At 36.9% G+C, this 19564-nt stretch overlaps 1 protein-coding gene across 7 annotated transcripts in view; it reads left to right on the top strand.

The window, feature by feature from the left end:
• The window catches only part of ints8 (integrator complex subunit 8), a 158559-nt gene that overhangs the window by 116920 nt on the left and 22075 nt on the right, over window positions 1–19564 (top strand). For all 7 annotated transcript variants that reach the window (XR_012394574.1, XR_012394572.1, XM_073930818.1 and 4 more), the window contains 6 exons: window positions 14415–14536; window positions 14630–14814; window positions 15048–15081; window positions 15159–15218; window positions 15333–15394; window positions 15510–15628. Coding sequence is in view for 5 of the 7 variants with exons in the window: in XM_073930818.1 (XP_073786919.1) it covers window positions 14415–14536; window positions 14630–14814; window positions 15048–15081; window positions 15159–15218; window positions 15333–15394; window positions 15510–15628 (582 nt within the window). In the remaining 2 variants the exon portion in view is untranslated. The remainder of the gene's footprint in view (window positions 1–14414; window positions 14537–14629; window positions 14815–15047; window positions 15082–15158; window positions 15219–15332; window positions 15395–15509; window positions 15629–19564) is intronic.

Raw genomic sequence — 19564 nt, 5'->3', positions numbered from 1 at the left:
TATTTTTGGCCTTTTTGGCTTTATTTGACAGGACCGTAATGAGACAGGAAACAAAGTTTGAGAGAGAGAGAGTGGGGTAAGGTTAAGAAATGTCCTCAAGCCGGGATTCGAACTTGGAACCCCCTGACGTGCTACTGCACCATATGTTGGCATGCTAACCCCTAGGATATTGAGCTGACTCATCAGGTTTAGTTAAAATAATTAATTGAGTATCATCTGCATAGCAGTGAAAGCTAATCCAATATCTTCTAATAATGTCTCCCAGGGGTAGCATGTATTTTGTTAACCACAAAGGGCCTAAAACTGATCATTGAGGCACCACATTCTTTACTGGCCAGTCTTGTTAAAGCTGTCCATTTATATTTCCAAACTGGTAACGGTTAGCTTAGTATGACTTAAACCATTGTAGAGCCTGTCCCTGGAATCAATGGTGTCAAATGCAGCACTAAGGTCAAGTAAAACTAATAGCGAGATGCATCTTTGGTCAGCAGCTAAGAGTAAATCATTGGTTATTTTCACTATCTGTACTGTGATGGGGCCTGAAATCTGACTGAAACACTTTAAAAAACATTGTTCATCTGCAGAAAGGAGCATAATTGGGCAGACACAACTTTTTTTCTAGCATTTTAGACATACATGTAATGTTTGAAATAGGCTTATAATTAGCTAAGTTGCTGGGGTTCAGCTGTGGTTTCTTAATAATAGACTTAATAACAGCTAGCTTAAAAGGATTTGGAACATGGCCTAAAGATAAAGAAGAGTTGATAACGTTAAGAAGAGGTTCTCATATTACAGGTAGCAATTCTTTCAGTTATTTTGTTGGCATTTGGTCTAACATACATGTAGCTGGTTTAGAACCATTTATAATTTTATCTAGCTCTGTCTGTTCTATGATTTTGAAGCACTGTAGTTTGTTTTGATTCAGTGGAACGTTTAATGGATCTGAAGGATAAGGCGGTGCAGAAAGTTTAACAATTTCTATTTTCTGTCTAAAGCCTTCTATTTTATCACTGAAAAAAATTATGAAGTCACCACTACTGATTTGCTGTGTGACATTTTGTTCCAAAGATGACAAATTATTTGTTAATTTAGCAATAGTGTTAAATAAAAATATAAGATTTTATATGATTATTTTTCTATCAGTTTGCCGAAGTACTCAGCACTGGCAGATTTTAGAGCCCTCCTATAGGTGGACATATTGTGTTTGTATGCAATTCTAAAGACCTCTAATTTAGTTTTTACCACTTACATTCCAGGGCACTGCTTGCTTAGCATAAGTGTGATGCTGTGTTCACACCAGACGCGGAAGAAGCATCAAGCACGAGTGATTTACATGTGAAGTCAATGCAAAGGCGCGAATAGACATCCTGCAGTATGAATTGCACGAATGGCACTGTGTGAATAGATCGTTTTGCACGTTCTATGCGTTTCGTGCAAATCCATTAGTTCAAAAATCTAAACTTCAGTGGATAATTTTGTGGGGGCTTGATTATGACGTAGCGCCTGTTGTTGGTGTCCCGGGGGAAAATCCTCCTGCACACACCGACAACAGTTTATCAAACTGGGCTCTGTTCAGTCAGAAGCACCGCTGAAAGCTTTCATCATCCAGCTTAAGTTTCTGGAGGAGTTTATAAGCTCACAGAGCTCTGATAGGATCTAGTGCACTCAGACACAGTCCCAAACGCATCGAGGCTGTTTTTCAGCCCTCATAAAGCACATAAACAATTATTTTCTCAATAAAATCCATGTTAGCCATCAAGCACGAAGCTAGAGTCACCGGGCACACAGAAGCCCTGCCCATAACGCGAATAAGCGTCTGTTGCTCAGTGAATTTGTTGCTCAGCCTAACCCTATTTATCCAAACGTTCCACGTCTGGTATTAACACAGCTTGACTTGTTATACCATGGTGTAGTTTTATTCTCTCTAGTTTTTTTTTAATTGGATGGGTGGCACAATATTTAGTGTGTTAGTAAGATAGCATCCATAATTCTGGTTACTAAATCAAGGTCATTTGCATTTGCGGGTACATTTCGAAATAGAGAAAGATCAGGCAAGTTATTTGTGAATTCATCTTTAGTGGACGGGACGATAGTTCTACCAAATTGATATATCTGTATGGATCTGCTAATTTCAGGTAAACACAGCTTATATAGTAAGAGGTAGTGGTCTGTTATATCATCACTTTGTGGGATAATGTCTACATCAATGACCAGTTTCATGAGAAAAAATTTGATCTAATGTATGCTTTAAGCAATGGGTTGAACCAACAGCGTTTTGCTTTTTTATACCAAGTGAATGTAGTTAGTCTATCATCTTGAGCCTTAATGTATCGTTAGCATCATCTATGTGGATGTTAAAGTCTCCTACAATTAGCATTTTATTAGTTTTAACTAGTAAGTCAGAAATAAAATTAGAAAACTCTCTTAGAAAATTGACATAGGGTCCTGGGGATCTATATATGGTGATTAAAGCGAGAGATAACTTTTTTTTATTATATCCGGAAGCATAACATTAAGTGTCAGTACTTCAAAGGAGTTAAACATATGTCCGTTTTTCTGATTAACATATAGAATATCAATAAAGATTGATGCAACTCCGCCACCACATCCAGTTTGACGAGCCTCATGCTTATATAAGATTCCTGGAGGAGCTGCTTTATTTAAACTAATATAGTCATTTTGTTTCAGCCAGGTTTCAGTAAGACAGAGTGCATTAAAATTGTTAACTTTTATTATTTCATTTATGATAAGTGCTTTAGGTGCTAATGACCTGATTTTTAGCAAACCAAGCTTTAAGAAATTTGTATTTTCACTTTTTTTGCAGTTTTTCTGGTTTAATTTTTAATAGATTTTTTTCTAGAGCACACAAAGTTTATTTTTTTATCTAATATTACAAGGAACAGACACAGTCTCTATAGGGTTAGCCAGTAGTGCATTACTGTTATTTAAGTGGGATGAGCAAGAGTCTATATGGCTAAAATGTGAATTTTGTGAATTTTCACTTACTAGTCAGATTGAACGAAGCATGCTGGAGATGTTGTCTGACAGGAGTTTAGCTCCAGCTTGACTGGGGTGCAGCCCATCAGCACGGAAAAGCCTAGCACGCTTCCAGAAAAGATTCCAGTTATTAGTAAAGAGCAACTTCTGTTCTTTACACCTTGTTAATAGCCATTCATTCAGAGCAAAAAGTGTACTGAACCTTTAATTTCCTCGATGGTAGGTAGGAAGCGATCCAGAAATGATGATTTGCGTGGCGGGCGAGGTGTGTCATTGTCTCGATCAGGCTCCTGAAGTGCCATTTCAGGATCACTGTCTACCGCAGCCCGGTGTTGTTCGTCTCCATGTGGAGGACGACAGCTCCGATGCTCTCGCCAATGCTTAGGTACCTTAGCAGAAACATCCTTAACACAGGAATCCTTATCACTGGGAAAGCAATGTGTGTGTACGTTGTTAGTGGAAGCAGTGCGGACTTTGTGAACAATGGAGTCAGTGATGATTGCCACATCGCAACCCGTCTTGCAGAGAAGGGCGAAGTGGTTCTCCATGGAGATGTCGAACACAGGAGGAGGAGACGTTCTGCCCCATGACCTGGTATGCACCTTACGCAACTATACCCAAGGGCCATGGTAGCCAGGTGCCAGAGAAAATTACCCCTGGGTAAACCGTGTCCTTGATGCGCTGGGCCTGGACAGAGAAACGCACCGGGTTGGGGTGGACAAAGTGTTGAGATTGTATCGCACACTTGCCTCAGATGAACAAGCTGCAGTGCACGGCACACCAAGCAAGGCCCTTTTTTTCCGGAGCTGCTCTTGCATCATCTCGCGATTTGTGAATCTGGCTTTCTACTGCTTCCAGCTCCAACACCTCCATTGATGCTTCTCCTGCACTCAAGGATAGACACACAAGCGACATTGCGCAGGGAAAAGAGCAAAGACAGTAAGTGAGGCAATGAGTAAATGAAAGAAGTCGGTAGCTTTAGCTGACTAGCAGTGCTAGCAGGCTAAAGCAACAAGCGGATGCTCGAGACATTTTAAAGTAGATTTGTTTGTATAAATGTATCAAGTGTTTGTTTACCCTAAGTAGGAGAGACAAATACTACTGAATGTGGATGTAATGTGGATCCATTATTTTCCCCCTCTTTAAAGTGTATGTATATATATATATATATATATATATATATATATATATATATATATATATATATATATTAGGGATGCACATTTCGGTTAATTTTGCTAACCGACAACCGCCGCTCATTAATCGGTTACTATACTATAATTACTATTAATTTTATATTAAACAAATTGACGTGTCTATTTTGTGTCTGACACATTAAATATTGCATAAAATACTGATTTATTTTTATATGCTAGCATATTAATAGTAGAACAATACAACAGAGCATTTTCACGCACATTCAGTGTTTAGCACAGAAGAGCAGAATAAACTAGATAAAATGAATAAAATAAATAGGACTGCCCTAAATTATTTTACACTTAAATAATTAATTTATATTAAAAAAAGAAAACACTGACTAATTATTTTTTATAACAGGCATAGGCTGTTTTTTTCCAATCATATTTTTGTCTTCCGTTAAATAAAATAGCAGACTTCCACAAATCGCTCGCTCCACGGAAAATATGCATTTATTTAATGCCCCGCTTGTATTATTGTAATCACAAAACCTTTTTACATTTTTAATAGAAATCATTATTTTAAAGATTATGTCTTACTATATGGTTTCCTTTCTCTCCATCGCGGCTCAAGTGCGCATGCTGCGTGATGAAAAGACAACAACGCGTGCATATGTTGACTTTTTGTAAACAGCTTTGTTGTTTAAATATGATATTGCATTAATGTGCATAAATGCTTTTATATGCTGTAAAATAAAAGGTAGAGCCTATTTGTTGCGTTTATGATGCAGATCCAGGAACATCAGCGCTTTTTATGGCATCAACACGTCTGTATCATACAGCAATATTCTTCTTCCATTTTGCTTCTTTGGCAAATGTGTCTGTAGGCACGGGTTATCGTCCCGCAAGTTAAGTATGTCTTGCAGTTGAACAAGTGGCTGATCACAGCTAACGTGCTTTTTTCATTCCAAAAACGCGAGGCGCACCTCACTGCCTTTATGTTGACAAGGAAAAAAGAAGAAAAGAAGCGCAGTCCTCTAATGAAACAACTAAATCAGCTGGGTATCGATTTTGCAAAAGTGTTGCTGTATATGTTGTTAAAATTGTAATATTTAATAATATTATGATATTCAAGATTTGTACATTCATACAGCTCTGGATAACTTAAAACAGCGATTAGACCAGGGGTCTCAAACTCAATTTACCTGGGGGCCGCAGGAGGCAAAGTCTGGATGAGGCTGGGCCGCATAAGGGATTTCACAAAAAAAAAGTCCTCAAATGTCATTATTAACAGTTTTAATTATTTCTTCTGAACATGAAGTGTCCTGAACATTAATAGAACATTGAGTGAAGATTATGAACAGTTCCAGGGGCGTAGATTTAGGGTGGACGGTGGGGACGTGTCCCCACCAATATCCACAAACTACCGAAATGTCCCCACCAATAATTTAATTATTACTTAAAAACATGGCGCTGTCAGTATAAACCTAGACATGCCGAAAGGGTTAAATCACGTTCTCTCCTCGAGTCGCACCGCCCCCAAACACATATGAACATTGTGATTGGCTGTGCCTCTCCCTGCTGTCATGTGAGTGGCTGCTTTCAGATCATAGTTTCAGATACAAACAGCGCCAAAACAACTGCGCGGGGGGGAATTTCCCGATGTGTGAGGTGTGTGCCTCGCACAAGTGAGGATGGAGGTAGCAAGAAGAGGTGGATATAAAGAGCTTTTTCCAACGAAAAGTGTAAGTCACATAAACTCAAGTTCGCTACTCAATGAGTCCATCATGATAATGCCGTTATGCTAGTGTTTTCACCGCTTTTACGTCCAGTCTAACGTTAAAGCAGACTAGTCTGTAAACAATAATATTCCCTGAAAACTAACTGCAGAATAAACACCTTCATGTAAACGTATATGACCCTGCCAGTTCTCCTAATCTCTTAGAGTAACATCTCCAATTTTGGTTGAAACAATTTGTCAGAAAAACTACAGCCTGTGCTCCATTTTTTAATAATACTATGAGACATGTTTAATTTGTACGAAAAATGAACGAAAGTCTTTATTAAACTCTCTCTTCATCAGTTAATAAACATTATTTTAACTTGACACTTTCAGGCCTGTAGCCAGTTTATTGAAAGGGGTTATTTGTTTTCTGAAAAACTGAACCTTTTTGCAGTTATTCACCTGATTTTCTGCTTAATTGAGGTATAAATATGACATTTTAGTGACATTAAGAACTAATTTTTGCTGGGTAATCTTGTTGGATAGTTATTATAACTACACTTTTTGATGTACCAAAACTATTTCCTACGATTTTGTCAAATTGCTTTATTTACACATTTAAACTGTAAGTTTTATTACAGTTTTATAAATAATAAAAATACTTTGAACTAGAAATTAGGACTTTAAATTCTTAGAATAAAGTAATGAAGTACAGTACAGATGCCAAAACCTCTAAATGTCATGTAAAATGAGCATTTTTCTCAGCCTTGTATCTTTATGTTGAGTTATTTCACTTTAAAGGCAATGAAAATAATGTATTTGTCACTATAAAAGTAAAATCACTGAGTCCACACACAGGAGTTGGAAAAAAAATGCTAATTTTAGAAGAAAATATGAAATGGCATTTAGAGGTTTTTGAATCTAAACTCTTCAAATATGTAAATATACTTAATTTTAAAATACATTTTTTTATCATAATTTTCTTTGAGAAATCTGTTAAAACTTGATTTAAATTAAAAACTGAAGCCTATAGGCAAATAACAAACTGGCTATATTATTATAATATATATATTATAATAATGATATATATATATATATATATATATATATAAACAATATTCATTCTTGGCGGGGGTGACTCGTCCCCAGTCCCCACCAATGTCAAGCGCAAACCTACGCCCTTGAACAGTTCTTCTGAACATGGCATTTTTTGCCTACTCCTTGCTGCCAGAGACTTGACAGCGCTTCTTCTCACAAATCTGAACCACATTTGGCTTTAGAGCGGAAGCAGTTGAGACCCTCAGTATGGCTTGGGGGAATTCACTCAAAACTTCCATTCCCTCACCCACTGCAGAGTGGATGCTCGCACACTGAATAGCGGTGTTATCGCGCGCGTACTGATCAGCTGTGTTGTCGCGCGCCTACTGAAGGGCGGGACCGAAGGTGTGCCGCGTCGCGGGGGCACTGTTGATCATTTTGGAAGGGCACTTTCTATCCAAGACTAAAAAGGGCATGTGCACTGCACAGGTTGAGCCCTATGTGTGCACGTGCCTCCCCTCACCTAAAAAAAAGGCGTATATATGTATAAATAAAACACCCCCAGTCCAGTCACATCAGTCTGTACCAGTCTGTATCTACCTATAATATATATAAAATGCAGGCTGTAGCTAGGTAGGTGGCAGGCTGCAGATAGGTAGCTAAGTGGCAGGCAGGGGCGGGAACAGCTTACCTTGGTTCTGGCCGGCGCGAGTTCCCTCCTAACACTTCCTGCCCGTCACAGCGTCTAACAGAGGGGCGGGGTGCGTGGTGACGTCACCGGCATCCCCGCCCCTTTGTTTACACGGCAGGCGGGGAATGCCAGTGACCACTGTGTACAGATAGACTCTGATTCTGTCAGTGTACAGCGGTCGGCGCGGGCCACAAAATATTGCACAGAGGGCCGCAAATGGCCCGCGGGCCGCGAGTTTGAGACCCCTGGATTAGACCTTTAGAGCGGCAATAATGCGTCCTGAAGTAAAGCGAAACGGCTATAAACCTCAGCAAGATAGAGTGATTATTTATAGATAAAGTATGACTCTGCATATAAAGTATAACTATAGAAACTGTGTTCATCTTAACTGAAAGCTTCTGCGTGTTTGCTGGCCTCACGCATCGCGCACCTGTCAGCCAGTCAGCACGTAACCCCAAAGGATTAAACAATTGCGCACATCACTATACGGTTACAAAAAAGTTTGCGCTGTTATAATCCACTTACCTTTTAATAAGTTTTGATAAGATTATAATCCGCTATTAAAAACAACAACAACAATAACTGAATGTTTTGAATGGGTAATGTAGCCGTGGCGGGATGCATTTTGGTCCCCGCCATAGAAGAATGAATGTAGCGGAAACCAGGCTCTTTAAAAGTTCTCTCTAGTTGTCTTGACAACACAAACTGCTGCTCTGGGATGAGCCGCATGCAAAAGATGCCCCTCTTAACGCAAAGGTGCATTCAATCGGCCCCTTATGCAGTCAAACTTAAAATATATAATAATCTTAATCATATTAAAATCTGAGTATTGGTGTCTTATGTGAAAGTACTCAGTCTCTGGTGAAGTCGCGAGCTGTCAAAGACAGGGCATTACTCTGCCTTTCAGCATGAGCCCTCCAAGTTTAGCGTGTTTTCTCATTAAACGCAACGAAAGCGTATGCTTCGCGTTGTTGTGTCAGAATCCTTGTGAAATACAGTAATACTTTAGGACGCTTAGTTGAAGCAAATTTGATGAACGTGATCATGAGTGTTGAATCTGAGGGCAGTCGCTCCAGTATGGAAGGCCGTTGAGGCCAAAACGTCTGTAGCGCGTTGTGTGTGTCTGTCTGTGTGTGTCTGTGTCTGTGTCTGTGTCAGGGGTGGAGTGATCGACGTATCTGAGTAAGGGCGTGTGCGCACGAGACGCACCTGAAGGACGGTGGGGATGAGTTGCGCGCGACATAGGCTACCTGAAGAGCTAGGTGGGATGCAGGGGAGAGGGTCGTGCAATGTGTTTAATGACCGGTTTGTGAGAAATTATCATTCATATGCGGGCATTTGGGAGTCTCTGTGCACTTGCGGGATACTCCTAGTCTTAGCAACTGGATGAATGTAAAGGAGGATTAAGCAAAATTGTTTCTACTCTATAACTAATGTTCTCAACTCACAGCAATAAAACTTTACAATGAGTGCAACAGTTTGTATTCTATAGTTTATTATTATAATTTTTCATTTTCCCTATCTGCAATTCCTATATTTTGGCTTTTTTTTTTTTGCAGTCCACTTAAAATCCAACATGGAAGTCAATGTTTTCGTTATTGGCATTGATTGTTTTGAAATTTAAATGTCATTAACATGCCTGTGTTTTAATTTCTTTAATAAATATGGCTGTCAAACCAAGGATCTTGATGGTTTGTTGTGGGTATGTTGTTTACATGAAGAAATCTGTGTTACAGGTTAAACAAAAATTCTAATAAACAATTATATTTTGAATTTAAATAGTTTTTGTCTTGCGTTTACATTAATTTTACATTTGAATAATCTAAAATAAAAGTGTCAGTATTTTAAATGTGATTGATCGCAATAATTTTTTTTTAAGTTGCGATTAATTAATTTTTTTTTAATCGATTGACAGCACTAAAATATAAATATATATATATATATATATATATATATATATATATATATATATATACACTTTAAATAGGGGGAAAACAATGGATTCAGTAGCGAACCTTAAGTGACTTACACTTTTCACTGAAAAAAAGGTCCTTTTTGCTCCCGCTATCCTCACCCTTGTGTGTCACACACCTTATTCTTGCACAAGAAATTCCCCTGCGCTGTTTTGGAGCTGCTTTTCTGAACACAGCTACAGCCTCTCACATGACAGCAGGGAAAGGCACAGCCAATCACAATGTTCAAATGTGTTTCGGAGAGGTGTGACTCAAGGAGAGATAAGACTTATGTCCAGGTTAATATTGACAACGCGATTTTTAATTAAATTATTGGCGGGGACATTTCAATAGTTGATTTCCCTCCACGTCCCCTCCATCCATGCTAAATCTACGCCCCTTTTTTTAGGCAAGACGCTTCTCACATAGCTGCCTGTGGTGCTTTTTTATGCTTCTGAAACGGCAGACGCCATAATTCCACGTGTCAGCGCTTTCCTGTTTGTTTTTTTTTATTGTGGGCGTTCTGCATAATTTGGTTGCACAATTCTGATTGAGCAGAAAGAAAGTGTGCTCACTCAATTGGCTAGTAAAGCTGTCACACACAGACGGCAGTCACACACAGATGACAGTGATGCATTTGCTTTAGCGGGGATAGTTAGGCACGCTTCTGTTGATGTTGTCAATCTGGCAACCTCCGCTTGTGTGTTTTGAACCAAGCATGGGATATTTAGTTCTTTGTAAGGAATACTTTCACACTAGCTAGTTTTAAGTTGTTGTTGAAAACGTTCTAAAATTCTTGATCATTCTAATGTGTTTATATTTTATTTTTTTCTATGTTGAATCCTTGTATTTTATTGCATGCTTAGATTCTCTGTTGGTTGTAGTGCTTTTTGGTTTTAGAAAAGTGCATTATAAATAAAATATTATCATTACTTAAAAGGACACCGATGGTGCAAAATCTACTTTTCAAGCTGTTTGGACAGAAATATGTATAGGTAAAGTGTACAAACTGTCAAATTGGGGACATATAAACACACCCAGTCCTTTTTTTCTTTTTTTTTTTTTCAATTTAACAACAAAAATGGTGGACCAATCGAAGCTGTTTTGAGATCGACTGTCACACTCAGACGAACCATAGTATTAATATTAAATCTTAAAAAAGGGGTAAACTAGTCGCCCTTTAAGATGTCAACTGACCCCAAATAATGTTTAGTTAAAGGTGTAGTAGAAGATCTGCCAGAATGGTAGCAATAGCTTAGATACTTTACGTCCCTCCCCTGCTGTCCAAACCCACGCCTCTTTAAGTCATGAACACACGAACGCGCACTGATTAGATAGAACACTAGATCATGTCATTCACCAGTTAGAAAACTCTGTGGAGACACTCACTTTGTCAAGCGTAGTTGTTGACAGGCCAACAGGTGCAGGAATTACATTTCCCCAAAACTGTGTCACAGACTGTCACTGTTCAAAAATGAACAAATGCGTGAATATAAATCAAACTTCACCTCAATAAAGCTGCTTAGGTGAAAGAGCACATTTACTTATGTTTTGTTATTAAACTAAATAAAAATTTGATCAGAAATAAGTAATGCTAAAAACAGAAATATCCAGTCATATTTTTGCATTACACCTACATTCATGTCACCAAGACAATGAGTGACTTTTTATTTTCAGTTGTCCTCACTGATCCTCATACATCGCTTGTTTTTATCTCCTTTTTCACTTGAACAACTAAACGACTGCTTAGGTTTTTTAACCGACTATATTAATAATGCTGTAAAAGGTAATCAATCAACTTAAAAATAGCCAATCTTTTGGCAGACATTTTCAGTGGTTAAAAAACACTGTTGTGCATATAAACCTATTCATGAGCACACAATCTACATAAGCTTTGCATGACTAAAATAGTTTTAAAAGATACCTGTCTAAAATAAATACTTTAACCGTGGTGTCATCCTTCTGATTTTTGTTTTGAACTGCATAACAATATTTCCCTCCAGCGTTTAAAAGTAAATTTTGTTAATTTGCTTGCAGCAAAAATCTTTTTGTTCTATTTTTTTGTTTTTGAGGTATTTATTTTTAGTGCTTGTAATAAAATTCAAACCCCTAGTAGCATTCAAGTTTTAGGCTAGTCAGAGATGTGTTTTGATCTTAATTTTTAGTTGATCCACAACATTTTGAAAAATTATTTTTCAGTGAACAAACCATGATTTAAAAAAATACTATTGCTGAGAGAATTATGATTATTCTGTTTTTAATTCCTTTGCACTATAAACTTAAGTATATCTCACCATGTGCCCTGCTATCAGTTTAGGATGTTGCATAACTGCCCACTGCTGGTCATGTCTTTTTTCTGTTAGACCATGCTCTATGGCTCTTTGGAACACTGTTGCGTAACGGTCATTTACTTGTGCGTTTTTAATTAGCCACATCTGTATTTTCTAGACCTGGTAGGAACTGTAGCAGCTGCATTTGGCACTAAGTGAAATTTATTAATCGAATATGACAACAATTTTAGAAAATGTCAGAGCAACCAGTCAGCAGAGTGTTAGAGTAATCCAGTCTAGAGGTTATAAAAGCATGAACTACATCTGACGTAGCATGTTTCTTCACTAAGTGCTATTTCTGAGATGAAAAAAGGCAGCCTTTTGTGACTTGAGATATGATTTTCAAAAGTTTATTTGCTTAATTTACTTAATTTAACAGTAGAATTAATTCTTAAATTGTGTCCCTCTAATTGCTGGTTGAGTTTTGGGATCTGCTGTGTACAGGATTTGGGCTCAATAAGTAACAGTTGTCGGATATTCAAAGAAGAAAATTTTCACCATACTTTTTCAACTTTAATACACTCAGTTAGCTTATGCATTTCTGAAGTCACATCAGGTTTTTGTTGTAATTTAAAATAAAGCATCATCTGCATAACAGAAAGCTAATCTCATGCCTTCAAATAATGTCTCAGAGAGGCAGCATGTATATTGTAAATAGCTAAGCAGCCTAAAACTGATCCTTGAGGCACTCCATACAATGTATTAACAGCCTGGGGTCAGCAAATGCATGTAGCATTTTAGTATAGTATTTGAGCTTAAAACATTCTGTCATGTTGATCGTATTTATAAGGCAAACAGATTTGAAAAATGTAAATAGTATTTTTTTGTAAATACTCATACAGTTGCGAGAAAAATTATGTGAATCATTTGGGATTGTTTGTATTAAGGCATAGATTTCACAGATAATGTTTTCTGATCTTCAGAAGTCAGACCAGTAGAAAAATGCAGTATGCTTAATTTAATACCACACAATTATGATATCTGTTCATATTTTATTGAGCACAACATGTAAAAATATACAGTGTAGGGTGGCTAAACAAGTAAAACATATGTTAATTATGAAAAATAAGTTTAGTTACTGGTTAACCCTTCCGTAGCGGAAGTGAGCTCAACCAAGCATTTTCTGTAGTTCCAGATCAGACCTGCACAATGGTTAGGAGGGATTTTGGACCTTTCTTTTTTACAAAACTATTTCAGTTCAGCAATATTCTCAGGATGTCTGGTGTGAATCACTCTCTTTAGTTCATGCCACTGCATCTCAGTTGGGTTTAGGTCTGGACTCCAGAAGGTGTATTTTCTGATATTGAAACCGTTCTGTTATTCATTTACTTCTGTGCTTTATGTCGATGTCTTGTTGCATCACCCATCCTCTCTAAGTTCTATGTGTGGAGTGTTGTGTGGGGGGGGGAAAAAAGGTACAGCACACAAACAACAAAACCTCATCCCAACTGGGAGGGGCATCATGGTTTGGGGATGCTTTGCTGCCTCCACCATATTTTCCAATTGGGATGAAGTTTTGATGTTGGTGTGCTGTACTTTTTCCCCTCCACATAAAATATTCTGTGTTCTCTCCAAACAACTCAATTTTGATTTCATCTGTCCACAAAATAGTTTGTCACTAGTGCTGTGGAACTTTCAGATGCTTTTTGCAAACTTCAAATGATTTTTTTTTGTTTGTTTGTTTTTAACAACGGTGCTTTCCTCCATGGTGTCCTCACATAAATTTCACTTTTGTTTAATGTTTCACTTATTGTGGATTTCTCAGAGATTTCTTTAGGCCTTTAGCTGACACTCTAGGATTTTTTCACCATATTGAGCATTTAATGCTGTGCTCTTCTAAACTTCCTCCATTTGTAGACAGTCCGTCTTGCTGTAAACACATGAACATTAAGGTTTTTAGAAATACTTTTTAATAAAAAAACATGCACACACAAATCCTATCAGTCCTATTATCTCCTATCAACATGCACGCGCGCACTCACATACGCACGCACATGCACACACACACTTATTGTGCTGTTTTTTGCACATCTACTTGCGGTAAATGTGACAGGATGCCCACCATGCACACCAAGTAAATTTATACTCCTGTAAAAATTTTCTATTATAGATACTTTACATATATACATGATTTAACATCCAGAATTTTAAACTCCTGTTGTATAATAGTATGATTTATAATTCTACTGACACTGTAGCCGTGGTGAATTCCGTTATTGTGATTTACATAGTGATTTAACTGTCTTTCTTTGATTTAAAAACTTTGTAAAAACATTGTAAAATATCTGCTTAAGGGTGCAGCTGGATAGCTGATAGTCAAAACAGATCATTTAATTACAGTTTCTTTGCCAACACTGTCTTGTGGTGTCATGGACCCAAATTGTGCAGAAATAAAATGAGTTTATGGTCTTTTGACAAAATTGGCTGCTGTTGTTGATATAAAGAATCACTTGTCATTAAATTAAATTAAAGTTTATTTGTTTTTTTTGTTTGTTTGTTTTTTGCATAAGATGATGTAATTTATCAATGTGTTCTTTACACCTGCAGATCTCCCACTACGTCAGACTGTTGGTGAGGAATGTGTTGTGTTCATGCTCAACTGGAGGGAGAATGAGTATCTGACTCTACAGGTGCCCCAGTCACTTGTCAACAACAATCCGTATATAAAGGTATCTGACCAAAATGTCCTAATCACATTTTGTTCTACACAGGTTAAGATTTCTTACTTCTGTATTTTGCTTTTCACACTGTAACAAATACAGCTTGGGCATCTGATAGCATCCACCTGTAAGGAACTTCCAGGACCTAAAGAGAGCAGACGCACAGCTAAAGAGCTTTGGGAAGTGGTTGTGCAAATCTGCAGTTTCTCTAGCCAGCACAAACGCACCAGTGACAGCAGAGTGAGCCTTCTTAAACAGAGAGAGTCATCTCTTGGTATTCTGCCCCGGTAAGACAGAGGGAAATTTTAATACAGTAATAAATTATAAAATATTCCTGCTTTATATGGCTGCCTGGGAAAAAAAAAAAAATCAGACAGAGCATATTTGGGTATCTGCAATGTCCTGTGATAAAGTGTTTATTTGCAAAATAATTATGCATTATATATTTATGTTAATGTATTATATATATGTTATGTAAATAATTAGGTTAATATTTTGTTACACGTTTTTATGCTTTTAGGAGCAAATTCATCACTTTTGTGAAAAAAATACGGGTAAGCATAAAAATGTTAAGTTTTGTTTGTGCTTTAAAACCTTTAAATTTAATCTGCAATAACTCTTATGTTTTTAGGAGCCATTGGTTTTGACTACACTCATCTCTTTGTTTGTGCGGCTGCACAGTATTGTACGGGTATGTGGTAACCAGTGTAGAGGATGTTTCTCCACAAAAGCACTGATTACTTTTTTGATTTTAGTTGATGTCTATATATAAATGCTGTTTGTTTGTTTGTTTGTTTGTTTTTAGGATGATATAGTCAATGAAGTGACTGCTGAGCACATCTCCATATGGCCTTCATCTCTCACAAAGTAAATCAAAGCCAATAAAATTGTTTCTTTATTATATGAAGAAATGTTTCTGTATTTATATCTGTACATGCTTGATAGTGTAATGTTAGTGTAAAATGCTCTGGTGTTTATTCAGTTTACAGTCTGTGGATGTTGACGCTGTGGTCATCACTTTAAAGGAGCTGGTTAACTATGCCCTCAGCCTCAACCCCAACAATCAGTCATGGCTGTGCACACAAGCCGACATTTACTTTGGTAAGTATAAGTCATATATATATATATATATATAAAATATTGTAAATATTATAAATAAATAATAAAATATTATATATATATATATTTATATATATATATATATATATATATATATATATATATATATATATATATATAATGTTCAGATAAGTATGAACAGAGCCCAGACAATGCAGTTATACCAACAGAATATTCGAGCCACTCAAAGAGAATGTTATAATCAATTGCATCGATTGCAGCCCTGAGGTCCAACAATATAAACAGAGAAATGCAATCACGATCGGACAATAAGAGCAGGTCATTTATAATATGCAATGCCATAACTCACAAATGCCATTTCTCACAAATATAGTTTTTCTGTGGGAAGGAACATAATTGAGTAGGTTCAACTTTTTCTAGTATCTTTGATAGAAAAGTCAGGTTTGAAATGGATCTGTAGTTTACTAATTAAATAGGATCAAGCAGTGTTTTCTTTCTCTTTTTTTAATTACAGCCTTAATGACACCTAATTTAAAGGTTTTAGACACAAGTCCTAAAAGTAGGGTTTGAAACAAAATGTTAGGAACAGGTTTCCCAACTTCTGAGAACATTCATTTATTCATTTTTTTTTCGGCTTAGTACCTTTATTAATCTGGGGTCGCCACTGTGGAATGAACCGCCAACTTATCCAGCATATGTTTTTCATCAATCTTGCGTGTGAAAAAACACATAAAACGCCACTGCATAATTTTTTGTTTTCTTTAATCTTTTCTAAAAATAATGGAGCAATTGTGTCTAATGTATTAGAAAGGACAGAATCAATAGTTGCAGCTGTCTGGAAAGCTAAGGAAATTAGAAAGATCAGGTAGGTTACTGACAAAGTCATTATTAGTGCTACAGTAGCTGGTTATGTAGACCAATAAATGCACAAAATACAAGATATTAAATTGTGATCTAAAAAGTCATCACTCTCCTACACAACTTCGAAATTATATTTATACCATATTATAATGTTACATCCGAAGTATGTTCTGAGATGTGCAATTTCACTCCAACAGAGGTGACTATTTCTAGGAAGGCCAGACTTGATGCATTTTTTTTCATTATCTATTTAAATCTTACATTCACCAACAATTACAATTTTATCTGTGGCCAAAATTATTTCGATTAAGAAATCATCAAATTCTTTTGTAAAGTGTGTGTACTGCCCTCGAGGCTGGTACAGTTGGCAATATAAATTTAGATTTATTGTTTACTTTGTACTTTAAAGGGTCATGACACCCCCTCACTTTCGGTTCAAGTCTCCCTCAGAATGTTTTTAAAAGATGCTTTATAATGAGCGTGGAGCTCCGCAAGCAAAGGACAGGTGTGGGCGTAACCAGCAAGAGAGAAGGAGGGACAACTGTTGTCAGTTAGCTCACAAAATGAGACACAAACCGTGAGGAGACGCATGATTTTATAGTCTACTAAGTTAAAATGCAAAGAAATATACAGTAATTTAATGCCCTGTTACATTTGTTATTCGTAATTTCATATACAGATAACCACAATTTATATAATTAAAAAGATAATCGTATTCATATAAACATTTTAAATGAGGACTTTTCCCTCAATCCCCGGGTCTGAATCATAAGCAGGGTTCAACGCTAAGGTTCCGATTTTTACTGTGGGACAGTGGTTGCCAAATTCTCACTGGCCCCACCAAGAAAAAAAAAAAAAAGTGAGTGGGTGGGTAAGTGAGTCGGTGTGGGTGTGTATTTACGGTACGTAAATTTTTTGCAATGTTTTTTTTTTTTTTTTTTTTTAAGGAAAATTATTCAGTTCATCAAGGCGACATTTATTAAATGTAAAAAAATGTAAATTTGCTAAATATTTATTAAAAGTTTAAATAACTGCTTTCTTATTGTATGTAGTTTCAAATAAAACTATTATTCCAGACATTATTTGCTTTTATTATTATTGCTTTTATTACTATTACTATTACTCTGAAGTGTGGAGCAATGAAGCTGAAAATTCATCTTTAAAATCACTGGAATAAATTAAATTAAATTATAAAATACTTTTGAACATTATTTTATAGTGCAACATTTCACAATTTTGCTGTATTTATGATACAATAAATGCAGCCTTGGTGAGCAGGAGAAGCTTATTTTATATATTAAACAATCATACTGACCCCAAACTTGAGCAATCGTGTATATAATATTTTATAAGCGAAAGTATGCACTTTAATTTTAACAACCCACAGACATCGTCACCAAATACAAATCAGAGGTCAGACTTTCTCATACAGAGCCTCATTTCAGTTGTCAAGTTGTGTAAAAATATATCTATTGAATTAATCAATCTATTTAAAAAACATTGGCTAGAATTCTGCATTATAGGCTTAAATTATAGAGAGACATTGCTATCTGATGCAGTCTCAGTTCATATGCAAAGCAGAACAATGTTGATCTTTCTTTCGAGCTGTCAGTGCAGAAATGAACAAAACAACAGGCCTAATACAACATATTATAAGATTAAAATATGGAAAAGTGATCAGATGGTAACTTCGGTCAATTTTTCTAATGTATAAACAGCTCTAGGTAATATTTCAGCATGCTTTCACTTTCGCATTAGACATGAAGCGCACATTTACTGGCAGGAATGACATCCCACCCTGCTCATGATAATCCTTTTTTTTTTCTTTTTTTTTTTTGTTACGAGTAAGGGTAAAAGGAGAGGTTCTGAAAGTTCCCATATGCAACCGTAAATGACAAGTTATTTTATAAAAAAAAAAAAAAAAAAAAAAAAAAGCACTTTTCCGACGGTCCCTTACTGAGAGCTCCCCTTCGCGCGAGCTCTCCCGGCTAAACGCATATTGCAAGGGCTTAAAAGGGGCAGTGCTCGTAATGTCGAGCGAAAAAAAAGAAAAATACAGCTGTGAAGCATAACCAGCTTTGTCTTTTTGTAGGAAACACACTTTAGATCTTTTTAGGGTAAGAGTTTTTTGAGTTATTGCAGTCTATAACTGAATGTGTCAGGATTAAGTTATCGAAAACAAAACCAACTTAACCGCGCTGCTCATCATTCTCTCTTCGCATCGCCCTAAATATGGCTTTTGCATAATCATAATACACTGTGATATAGCCTGGTTTGTTAGTTCGTTGCATTGTTTTCTTACTACAGTCGATCCACTCAATCGAGCATAGACCATCTCATTCAGTTGATCTTGGACTGATTGATTTTGCGCGGATGTGGAGCGCGACTGTTGGATTTACATATGCCAAACAAACCGTGCTAACCGCGGAGAAACGAGACAGATTTCGAAACAAACGTCTATGTGTAAAAGCACCCTAAGATAGTATTTGCTTGCAATTGACAGACAGTCGCAGCCAAACTTTTGTGACAAGGCATTCTAAACATTCTGTACACTGGCCCGAGCGTCTCGCACGCTGGCCCCGGGGCATCGGGCAGTCCTTATTGTCGAGCCCTGATAGGTCTAAATGCAGACTCAGTGCAGCAGGTCTCTTGCCCTGTCTATTTTTAACCATTAACCCTGTTGGTAATCTAGAGGATTTAGGCAAACACAGCAGCACGGTGGATGTGTCTAAATGTGAACGAACGATTCTCCGATTCTTGTACTGGTCTCCCGAGAAAAAAGGTTTGCTACACACAAACAGTTTTGCTGTATTGGCCTTGACAGGATCGCAAGGAAAAACATGTAACAGACCCAGTGGATCATGGAAACAAACACATACCACCCTTCTTGAACAGCTAAATACTGTTTGCCGTGGGTCCGTGTCTCACAGCTTTGCACTGGCATGTCTGTGCATTGCCTTCGGAAAGCATGTGCATTTATGAATAGTTAAGAAGCAATCTCTTCTCATAGGATAAGAAAACTCAGCTTTGAATAATGATGAGAAACTGACGCGTCATTTTTGCACTTGCAGTTTTGCGCTACGTTGCCGATTTTGA

Source organism: Danio rerio, chromosome 19, assembly GCF_049306965.1.
Source record: "Danio rerio strain Tuebingen ecotype United States chromosome 19, GRCz12tu, whole genome shotgun sequence".
NCBI classification, from domain to species: domain Eukaryota; kingdom Metazoa; phylum Chordata; class Actinopteri; order Cypriniformes; family Danionidae; genus Danio; species Danio rerio.
The sequence above is the reverse complement of the archived record's forward strand: the minus strand, read 5'-3'. Positions and strand labels throughout refer to the sequence as shown.